Source organism: Parasteatoda tepidariorum, chromosome 3, assembly GCF_043381705.1.
Source record: "Parasteatoda tepidariorum isolate YZ-2023 chromosome 3, CAS_Ptep_4.0, whole genome shotgun sequence".
NCBI lineage: Eukaryota > Metazoa > Arthropoda > Arachnida > Araneae > Theridiidae > Parasteatoda > Parasteatoda tepidariorum.
In genome coordinates, this window is record NC_092206.1 from 10,513,505 (window position 1) to 10,525,750 (window position 12,246).

General features: G+C 29.1%; 1 protein-coding gene across 1 annotated transcript in view; it reads left to right on the forward strand.

The window, feature by feature from the left end:
- The window catches only part of LOC107454842 (receptor-type guanylate cyclase Gyc76C), a 216,790-nt gene that overhangs the window by 113,915 nt on the left and 90,629 nt on the right, over positions 1 to 12,246 (forward strand). The window contains exon 2 of the mRNA XM_043048989.2: positions 131 to 217. Coding sequence (XP_042904923.1) covers positions 131 to 217 — 87 coding nt within the window. The remainder of the gene's footprint in view (positions 1 to 130; positions 218 to 12,246) is intronic.

Consider the following 12,246-nt stretch of genomic DNA (forward strand, 5'->3'; position numbering starts at 1 on the left):
CATTGCATTTCGTAGTTTCTAATAGTTTGCAGTAAGTAAAGTTGTTCGAGAGTGTTTTGTGACTACCATTTTTTTTTATCGTTATAAATATTTTTTATGTTTATAATATATTGCTTATTTTCTTTTTCAGAAATGTGCAGATGCAGCAGATAAGGATGACATTGCGAACAAAGATTATAGATATCATTTTGCCAGAACTTATCCTCCTAACACGAAGGTAAGCCGTAAGCTGTTAAGATTAACGCAGATTAAACGTCCTTGCGTTTAGGCAGAAAGAAGAAAATTTTTTCGAAACAATTTTTACTCCGTAGTTTTGAGGAAAATGAAAATGCATAAACATGTCCTTAGATTTAAAACCTAGATAAAGTTAAGAGTTAATGTTAAGAGGGGATGTTAAGAGATAATGTTAATGTATTTTTAGACCCACTGGAACGGGAAAGCGAGGAAGGGCGCGGTTGAGATGGGGTGTCTCGGTGGACTCAAGAAAAATTCGTGATGGTACCATCAAAAGATTTTGATGGAGTATGTTAGTATCAGTAAGTTTGTTGATGGTCTAAAGTTTGTTGATGGTCACCGTCGAACAACAATTCCAATCTAGTTTTGTTGTGTTATGATGGTAAACCAACCAGTTATGTTTGATGGACCAATATAAACCATCATATTTTGATGGCAGATTGTCGGACCAACAACAACCATCAAAATATGATAAAAGATGCTGTATAGCTATTTTGATGGTCTACCAACAAGTTTTGTTTATTAATGTTAGACCAACGATAACCATTAAAATATACTGGTTATATTGTTTTACTATTATAATAGTTCAACCATCATGTTACGTTTAGTATTGTTAGACCGACAGCAACCATCAAATTAAGATGAAACATGTTGTTTTACTAGTAGGATGTTTCAACCATCGCGTTATGTTTGTTGTTGTTGGACCAATAACAACCATCAAAATATGATAAAAGATTCTGTATAGCTATTTTGATGGTCTACCAACAAGTTTTGTTTATTAATGTTGAACCAACAATAACCATTAAAATATACTGGTTATATTGTTTTACTATTATAATAGTTCAACCATCATGTTACGTTTAGTATTGTTAGACCAACAGCAACCATCAAATTAAGATGAAACATGTTGTTTTACTAGTAGGATGTTTCAACCATCGTGTTATGTTTGTTGTTGTTGGACCAACAACAACCATCAAAATATGATAAAAGATGCTGTATAGCTACTTTGATGGTCTACCAACAAGTTTTGTTTATTAATGTTAGACCAACGATAACCATTAAAATATACTGGAAGATATTGTTTTACTGTTATAATAGTTCATCCATCATGTTATGTTTAGTATTGCTAGACCAACAGCAACCATCAAATTAAGATGAAACATGTTGTTTTACTAGTAGGATGTTTCAACCATCGTGTTATGTTTGTTGTTGTTGGACCAATAACAACCATCAATATAAGATGGAAGATGCAATGAATGAAAAAAATTGGAGATCTAAGATATATCGGAAGTCGTTATGGGGAAATCTTCAAAGGTAGGCATTGGCCCACTTTGAGCTGTCTGGCCAACTACGATGATGATGAATGTCAAGTGATAGTGAATGATGTAGAAATATACTACAAATACCTATTGAGTATTTATATCGACGCGTGTGATTTCTAACTATAAGCCTTCCTTTTTTTCTTCTTTTTAATAAATACAGTTGCAATGAATTTATATTAACTATAAAACTAACTAAAAAACTAGTTTTTTAGCAATTTTGGTTAAAACGGCAAGTAAAACTTTTTAAAAATTCTAATTCATAATAAAAACGGCTATCTCTTTTCGCATTTACTTTTTATGAGCATTCGAATTCAGAATAAGTCAACTGGATATCTCATTTTTATCCCAAACCTTTTTTCTTTTGTACTAAAGATTATATTGTTTAATAATAATAACGAAAAATGAAATAGATCTATATGAAAAAGTTTCGAATGGGTTGGCTTTATTTTTCGTGCCATATTCTTATTTATTTATTTATTTAATGAAACTAAACGTTTTGATGGGGAAGAAAAACTGAGAAGAAGAAAAAATGACATGTATTGTGTTAAAATGCTCTTTAAAAGAGATTACTGTAATAGCTCCCGTTATTTTTGTTAATTAAATTCATTGCAACTTTATTTATTAAACAGAAGGAAAAAAAGAGCAATTCTCTCTTTAAAGTGTTCTGAAAAGAAGGCTTATAGTTAGAAATCGCATGCTTCGATTAAAATACTCATTAAGTTAAAATTTGCAGTATATTTCTACATCATTCACTATCTCTTAAAAAGGAAACATTATATAGGCTTTAAATCTGAAGACATAACTTTATTTTCCTAAAAAGCATGGGAAAAATTTCTTTTAGCGAAATTTATTCTTTCTATCAAGACATAACGACGTTTAATCTGCTTTTGTTTTTATTTAATGAAACTAAACATTTTGAGGGCGCAAACTGGGATTTTTTTGTAATGTAAAGAAAAAAATTGATATGTATTGATTGATCTGATTGATGTTCAACTAATTTTTGGTGTTTGAAAGTTAAATGATTTTAGAGTTGAATCATAAGTTAAGCGTTTCTACAAACGAAATTTTCATTTAAGAGTAAACTTTAAGCCTCTATTTCAAAAAATGTTTTGAAAACGCTCAATTTTGCACTAGAAATTGGCTAAGAAATTACAAATGAAACATTATTGTTATCTATAGGCAAAATGGGTCTTGTTTTGGATTTGATGGCGTCCACACACTTTTCAACTGTGTTCAAGAGTAATAGTAAACAGTGCGCATGCGTCGTCAGTGCATGCGTTGCTATGGCGACCGCTGCTGTTTTTATTTTTATTTTCACTAGCAGGCATTTTTAATGTATTTACATAATAATAACTTAAAGTATTTTTATATTCTTTTTATAATTAACGTATAATTGCTAACTTGACGGTGATTTCACTATAAATGTGAATGCTGAGAAAGGAAAAGGATTTTGTGACGTCTTGAAACACGTACATGGGCAGGATATGAAAAACCAATCCGACGACAAACATCAATGGAGACAGTTTTTGCAACCCATGATTTAAAATCTTGTGTCGTTTAACGGAGTCAATCCAAAGAGAAAAGCACTTGACCAAATGGGTAACCAGTGATCGTAATAAGGTGACCACAACTTTTTATTTTTTATTTTTAACATTTTTTAATGTTAATTTGTTTACGACTATAGGTATTATATAAATACCCCAAAATCATTCAGAGATAAAAAAAAAATAAATAAATAAACATCTTATTTGCAGCCTCCAGATGAGATGTTAAAGGTGCTTCCGTCGAGTTGGAGTCGAACAGCGACGTCTTTTATACAGCCTACATTCTTAAGTACAGCCCCTATTACTGCAGCCCTTCTGCAATAACCGTTTGCTGTTCCATCGACACAATAATATTTTACCCCCATTTAGAACCATTCATTTCAAAACAGTAACTTCATATTCTTTTTAAAACGTGTATTTTGTTGCAATTTTGGGTCAAGCTAAAACTATCTTATATTTTAATGAAACATGTGTGATAATATTTTTATATGAAGAGGAAATCAGCTGAAGGTTGTTTGCTTATGAATGAATAATATAAGATTACTAATTCCGTGAATCGAATTAAAGATATTTGCTTAGGTTATTTGATCTTATCAATTGTTAAAACACAAGTTGCTGTCTGTCAGGGTTTAGCTTAAAAAGTTGATGGTTCCACAATAATATTTTGCACCCATTCAGAACCGTTCATTTCAAAACAGTGACTTCATATTCTTTTTAAAACGAGTATTTTGTTCAAATTTTGGGTCAAGCTAAAACTATCTTATATTTTTATGAAACATGTGTGATAATATTTTTATATGAAGCGAAAATCAGCTGAAGGTTGTTTGCTTATGAATGAATAACATAAGTTTACTAATTCCATGAATCGAATTAAAGATATTTGCTTAGGTTATTTGATTTTATCAATTGTTAAAACACATGTTGCTGTCTGTCAGGGTTTAGATTAAAAAAATTATGGTTCCAAACATATTTTAAATCCCATAAACTAAATATTTTAAATTCAAAATATTTATCAATTTAAATATAAACTTAGCTATTCGTAATTTATTAATCTTATGCTGCTAAACAATTACGATTAATAAGTTTCAACTATTGTTAAAAATTCTAAACCAATTTAAATAGAAGAAGAAAGATTCATCAATGCTGAATTTTATTCAGTTTTCTTAAATAATAAGTAGAATCAAGTTGAATAGCTAGTAAAGTTTATTTTTTAAGCCATAAGTGTGTACTGAATCAATTTTGTTATTATCAATTTAATTAGTATAAATTTTAAAGATATCGATAATCAATAACTTATATATCTCTATGATTTCATTTAAATTAACAGAGGTATTGAAACAACTTTAAGTAAATAAGTTTTATCAAGTTGAAAACTAGTAAAGTTTAATTTTTAAACTTTAAGTATGTACTGAATGAAATTTTTTATTATCAATTCAGTTTAATTAAAATAAATTCTTAAGTTTAATCAAGTTGAATAACTGGTAAAGTTTATTTTTTTAAACTATAAGTATGTACTGAATTAATTTTATTATTATGAATTCAATTTAATTAAAATAAATTTTAATAATATAATCAGTAACCTATATATCTATATGATTTCATTTAAATTGACAGATGTATTTAAACAACTTTAAATAAATAAGTTTTGTATTCATTACTGGTGAAACTGTTTTCTTGAAGATAAATACTGAAAAAAAACGACAGGTTTTCCTTACAAAAGGGCTTACGTAGTTTAAATAATTTACATCAAATTTTGTTTGCACTGCACGTACAAAAAAACACTTTTTTTCCCTAAACTTTAGATTGCATACTTAACGAGAATCTGTATTCTCCGTATAAGGATAAAAATAAAATTTTAATGTGAAAGATTTCTTCAAAATCTCTTGTTTCAATGCAAAAAGAGTTCCAGATCTTCCATTTTTCTTACAAAGTTTGCTGATGGAACCCATATTTGCAGAGCTTGAAGGATTTAGCACAAATATTCTTTTCCTCCGTTTAAATCTCTTTACAACAAAAATATATCATATTACTCTTTTTTACATCTTTTCTAATGTTTGTTCAAAGATTTAGAGTTAAAAAAATGAGTGGGATGGTTGTAAAATAAAAGAAAATTGTATTCATCAAATTGGATATTTTTTTTGAAATTTTATACTCTAATTTCTGATTTTTAGATTAAAACATTCAATTTATCAATTTGTTAATTTATTTTTTATAAATATGCATATTATCATTTAACCTTTGACAAGTACTTTATCTTTAAAATTATAAACAAAAATGTTTAAAGACATGTGCAGTTAAAACAAGAATATTTCGCTGGAATTTTTATGTTCTAAAATTTGGTTTAGAGTAAAGCAATTTAATAATTAAATCATGGTTTTAAATAAATACAGCTTTTACAATTTATTGTTCATGCATGCGCCCCTTCAAAATTAAAAACAAGTGTTTATAAACATAGGGAACCATTCAAGAAACAAAATTAATGTCCATTTAATTTAATTTTTTATTCTTTACGTATTGGTTTTTGAATCCATTTAAATAATATAACATTATTAAATTATTAGCATTGTATCAAACCACTAGAAAAAATTTAATATCCTAACAAATATTAAATATCCGTGCAACATCGTCAACTCTCTAAATAACATCGTTGCACAGCATTGTTTTTGCTTGCTTTTTTAAGTCGTGTGAGAACAGAAAAGCAAAACCTAATGAATAACCAATTAACAAATAATAAGAATGATATTGGAAAATCATAACAGATATACGTCTTTCAATTAGCATTAAAAAATCGAGCGAAGAATAATAAATACTGTTTCTTGCAGACGATTTTCTTCTATATCGAAGCAAAAGTAAAAATAAAAAAAAAACTTTCGCTTTTGATTTGCTAAGAGCAAAGACGCGCCATTTTTATTGGTCCAGTCAAATCCAGTGCTGTTTCAACATCATATAGTTGCTTTTTTTTCAAGGACGAATGTTTTTATTCTTTATCGAAATATGTCGCCTAGTAAATTCCAAGTTTACTAAATCCCAGTAAAACTTCGAAAATATAACCTTTTTTTTAAAAAAATAATTCTGTGATATATATATATATATCGTAAAAGATAGCACGAATTAAATATATGTTTGACTTTTAAAACTTTTTTTTTATTGCTTTGAAAGCATATTTGTTAAATTTAATAAGGAAATAAACCAGAACTATACGCAATCACGGCTGATTACGTAAATCCTATACCGCACTGGTCTTTTCTTAACGGAGGATAATGCCTTTGCTTAGATCAGAGGTCGCCAAAGTGGTCTATATAGACCCCCAGGGGTCTATTTAACGAAAGCGGGGGTCGATCTGAGACAGGGGGGCGAATGGGGGTCGATCCGAATCGGAAGGGTCGATTGTGGGTTTAAAAAAAAACAGTTCTCAATACGCAAATCACACATACCTAATTAAGTATGTAAAATTTGTGAATTTTTTTTATAATTGACTCAATATCAGTTTCTTTATAAAACATAAATTAATAAACGTATATTTATTGGGGTGAAACAAGTATTTACGTACCACCGCGCAGTGGCACGAACTCAGCGCAGTTTATAAGTCATATGCATATGTGCGCTTGTCCAAATGTCACGTGTGACGAGCATTGACGTTACAAATGCAAATATCATACGCAGTTTCAGCTATCTTTGCAAACTGTGTTGAATATTTGCAGTGTCATTATTAAAACTTTTATAGTTTTGGATAATTAGTTATTGTTTCGATAAAACCATTCGTTTGGTTTAGATATCAATTTTAATTATCAATGCACAAAAAAGAAGGTAAGCATTAATAATATGGATTAGTACAGCCCGCGACAAAACTATAGCACACTTTGTATTTTTTTACGAAAATTACAAAATTGACCAATTTTGACGAAAATTAAAATTGACCAATTTTGAACCCAATATAGCGAACCTTGCAAAAAAACACCAGGCCCACCCATCTTATTGATCAAGAAGCAGTAAATCTTTAGTTACTTTACTTATTATATCTACTTATGCATAATTACTTATTATTTAATAATAAGGTATTTAAATTTCAATATTAATATATTTTTCATAAAACTATTGTTACACAATGTACTATTACTTTAATAAATGTTTAAAATCATAAAATAAATGTACAAACACAGTATCTAATAGAGTTTTATCTTAATTAACGGAAAATTACTTTTATGGGGGTCGATGGAGATTTCGAAAAATTATACAGGGGTCGATGATCAAAAAAGTTTGGCAACCCCTGGCTTAGATTAACACGAAGATGGGAGTCCAGCTCATGAGATGAGACTCCTGACCATTGAGACCATAATTCCCAGATTGCTGTTAGCCCCTTTATTTTGAGGGTCAGAATTCCGAATCCGTCGGAAAAAAACATGTTTATTCAGAAAAAGTGCGTATTTGTGTCTGATTTTGTAACTTAAAATATCGTCTGTACGTATTGATTAGTATATTTGAGATCACCCTTTTAACTAGTAAGCTTGTGTCCTAAAGTGAAGATCCGATCATTAAATCAAGAGTCCGTTTATTTTTTTGCGCACTGTAGACGATTAAAGTCCAAAGGAAATCATGCAACAAAGTTTAAACAAAATCACATATTTTTGTCTTAACTATGCCACGTTACATAAGTTTCTTTCTCAAATTTCTTTACAATTCTTACGTGAAAAATTTATCTTCTCGACCCATCAATTTGTATCTCAATGGATCGTAATTATATCGAAAGTAAGTAATTAAATTGTTACTTAATTTGACATTTTTTTTATGAATTGTTTAACAACATCATTAATTGAATTCATTCCTTAAAAGAAGTGCAATTCTCTTTCTCCAGAATGTGACTTTTAAGATTTTTTTTTTTTTTTTTTGCAAATGGAAGTGGAAAATGCAATAAGCTTGACTTTTTTTTCATCCACTAGAATTTCTTTCATTCGAACAAAAAGGCGCTTCCTTCAAAAGCTCAGCAATGGCTTCTATTCTTCGCTTCGAGAAATGCATAAAATGCTGGTTTATGTGTGTGCAGTCGAATTTGGCGATAAAAATCATGTGGCGATAAAACCATCCTTTCGCTAACGTTTCAAAATGTTTCCTCGCGATACTGTAACGGTAATGAGCTTTAAAAATGCTCTCCTTTTCTCCTCCGGTATAATAAGGAAGAAGTTTTCTGAAAGATTCTTTCATAACAGGGAACGAAACTCCTTCAAAAGTGTATTTTCTCAAAGACCTTTTAAATACTTAACAAGTGTAAAATACGACTTCATATTTTATGATCTTATTAAAGGAGTTCGGTTTTATAAAATTTAGTTCTTTTTTTCTTTAGAATGTTAGAATATGATTAGATAAAGTTATGGCCGTATTTTTATTTGCCTGCAGACTTTGCTGTTGAAGGTTTTTGTTTGGAAATTTAAAATAACTAAATTTTAAGTGTATAGTTTATTGTAACTACCCCACGCAATATTTTTATCAAAAATATACAGTCACCGGCCAAATTGTTAGACGCACAATAAGAGTCTATGTAAAATCTAAATTGTCTGGTGATACTATACAGCTTTATTGTTTTTACGCGACTGAAACCGGTTTGCACTTGTTTTCGTTAGCGTATCAATTGATTAAACGAGACGATATATAATATAAATCAGACGATAGGACAAATCAGACGATATATTATATAAATATAGAATATTTATTATATCANTTAAACGCACTATAAGATTCTATGTAAAATCTTAATTATCTGGTGATACTATACAGCTTTATTGTTTTTATGTGACTGAAACCGGTTTGCACTTGTTTACGTTCGTGTATCAATTGGTTAAATTAGACGATCTATAATATAAATAAGACAATTGGACAAATCAGACGATATATTATATAAGTATAGAATATTTATTATGTCAGGTATTATATTAGTATATTGTAAAAATTAGACCAAACTATTAGACGCACTGTAGTGTTTTAATAATGACATGTTTTGCACTAGTTTATAGGCAATACTTTTATGTTTAACATACATGTAATTCGTTTTTATCCAGGAGATTTTTTTATATACTTCCTATTTGTATTTGTTTTTTATGTATTGCATTACAATGTTAACCAATTAATACACGAACATTAACAAGTGTAAACCGCGTAAAGACAAAAAAGCTGTATAGTATCACCTGCTAATTAAGAGTTTGTAAAGAATCTTACAGTGTGTCTAATAATTTGGAAAGGGACTGTATGATATGGTCAGGGTTGGGTTTTTGACATGGCAAGAGTATAATACTGGTTTAAACCGTCAAAAACCCGTCAAAAACTTAAGTTTGCCAAGAAAATATATAAACTACAAAACTACCAACAGTTGCCATGAAATTTAATTATATTATAGGTGATCAGCAGGTTTTAAAATATTTTTTTATTAAAATTAAGGTAAAATAACAGATTTAAAATCTCAGAAATTTATATTCAAATGCATGTGCAGAAAAATTTTGCACAAAAATTGTTTAAATATTTATATTTAAAAAAAATTTTTTTTCCTTTNTTCAATAAAATATGGTGAAGAAAATAAAGTAAATATTTAAGTGTTGTGAAAAGAATCTTATTTAGTTGTACAAAGTACTTCAGCCAAAATTTGGGAGCCACGTAAGAGAATTATATATATTATATCAGAAACACATCATTAAAAGGCAGAATGCTTTGAAGTTTTCAAAACAAAGCAAACGTTGCCACCGGCAGGAAAGAAATACAGCCAAAATTTGGGAGCCACGTAAGAGAATTATATATAATAGATAGATATTGTAAAAATTAGACTAAATTATTAGACGCACTGTAGTGTTTTAATAATGACATGTGTTGCACGAGTTTATAAGCAATACTTTTATATTTAAACATACACGTAATGCGTTTTTATCCAGGAGATTTTTTTTATATACTACTTCCTATTTGTATTTATTTTTAACGTATTGCATTACAATGCTAACCATTTGATACACTAACGTCAACAAGCGCAAACCGGTTTCAGTCGCGAAAAACAATACAGCTGTATAGTATCACGTGATAATTAAGAATTTGCAAAGAATCTTATAGTGCGTCGAATAATTTGGAAAGGGACTGTAAGATATGGTACATTAAGAGTACAGTCAAATGAATTTCATTTCTTCTAGATTGCATCTATGTGAGTTAGATAAATATCTGACTGCATACCTGATGTTTTACCTGGGCTGACGGGTGCCTCCTAAACGACCTTTAATACGCACGGAGGTCGTGGAATGACCCCAGATAAAAATTATTACGACGCTGCTAAAAACAAAAAAGTTATAATTTTTACTGGACATATAACATTTTTGAGTCCTAGCCGTAGAGTTTATTTACTATTTGAAGTTTTTTACAATTATTTTTGGAATAAAATTTTATGAAACACCTTTCTCATAGAAACAACCTTCTCATTTACCTTTCTCATAATTAGTTTATAAATTATAATATCATTCACGATATGATTATTTTAATGCAGACATGAATGTATATAGAAATTAAGCGAGCACAGGTTGGATTAGAAATACAGCGAGCATAAGTTGTATTAGAAATTAAGCGAGCATAGGTTGGTTTAGAAATTAGTTAAAATAACGAGTATTTCAGCTTAAAATGATGCTAATGTAGTTCAGAGTGGAATAAATATTTTCATCTTAACTTTCTGTGCAACTTTTAAATACCTGTGGTACTGAGCGGATCGAATACTTTTTAGAGGAAATATTTTCTGCATCTTTTAATTTTTTTTTTAAATACAAACGAAACGACTTAAATATAAAGATTTACGTGTGCTCGTTGCATAAATTTAAATTCAATTTTTTTCCAAATAAAATTTTTTTATAGTTTAACAAACTCGCCAATTCATTCTATGAAGTGCATGTAATGAAAAGCATTGACATCTATTTTTTAGATAATTAAAAATATTTTTTACCATTATGACGTCTAAATTATGTTAAATTGCAAGCAATCATAAAAACATAAGTTCAAAATGTGGAGAGAACAAGGAAAAATTACAGAACAATGAAAAAAAAAAAGGGGGGAGAAAAATAGTAATAAAAATAACAAGAAACTGGAAAGAAAAAAAATTTCCGAAAAAAAGGAAAAATAATTAATAAAAATCTGCGAAATGAAAGATATATTTTCATCACCTCACACGATTATATCCGCGAAAAGGAGTGCTTTCTAATATTGTATCAATATAGCCAAAACAAAATATATCAATACAATAGTGTGAGGAGCACTCAAAACATTTTACAAAAAAAACACAAATAAAATAGAACACAATAAATAAAAACATCACTTGAAAACAGAAAATAAAATATTAGGAAAAAACAGAATAAAACATGAAATGAAATCTATAAAGAGAGTAGCGAATTCAAATGAACTTACATGAACGGGAAATTTTTCCAGAATGATTTAAAATTCCAAGTTAAAAATGTGTGGAATTGGAAGACAGAAGTCTCCTCTATTACTACGAACATTTTTTCGAGTTTTAAGACAATCTCAGAGTGTTTTTTGCTTATCCAATGCCAACAACTTTCCGAGAACGTCGGACGTCGAAAAGTGTACGTGGAAACTTTAGCTGTGAAATGTAAAGACGTTGATAAAGCAATTGTCGTAAGTGAAAATTTTTTATTTATGTATTAATAAACAATTATATCATGTTTGCGTTAAAAAATTTGAAAATTAATAACAAATAAACGGAAAATGAAAAAAAAATGCACAGTGGAGCAACTTTGTGCAAAGTTTCATTCGTTTTTTTTTTCGACAGAAAAATTGTCAGACGTTATAAAAAAATACCTGGAACGAGAAACTACCGTGATTACACTTTAGAAAAGCTGCAACAATGTTTGCAAGCAGTTGCTGGAGGTATGTCGATTGCAGAAGTTTCTTGGAAGTACAAAATCCACAGAAATACTGTCTCTAATAAAATTCACAAGAAACACATGAAACGTGCTAGTAAACTATTATTTTCCTTCTACAAAGATTCTTCTAATGAATTAATCAAACGATTTAACACATAAATATATATTTTATAGGACATCAGGTGATTTTGACAGAAACTGAAGAGCAAGTTCTGTCATGTACATTCAAGCATGTTATGTTCAAATTTATCAATATTA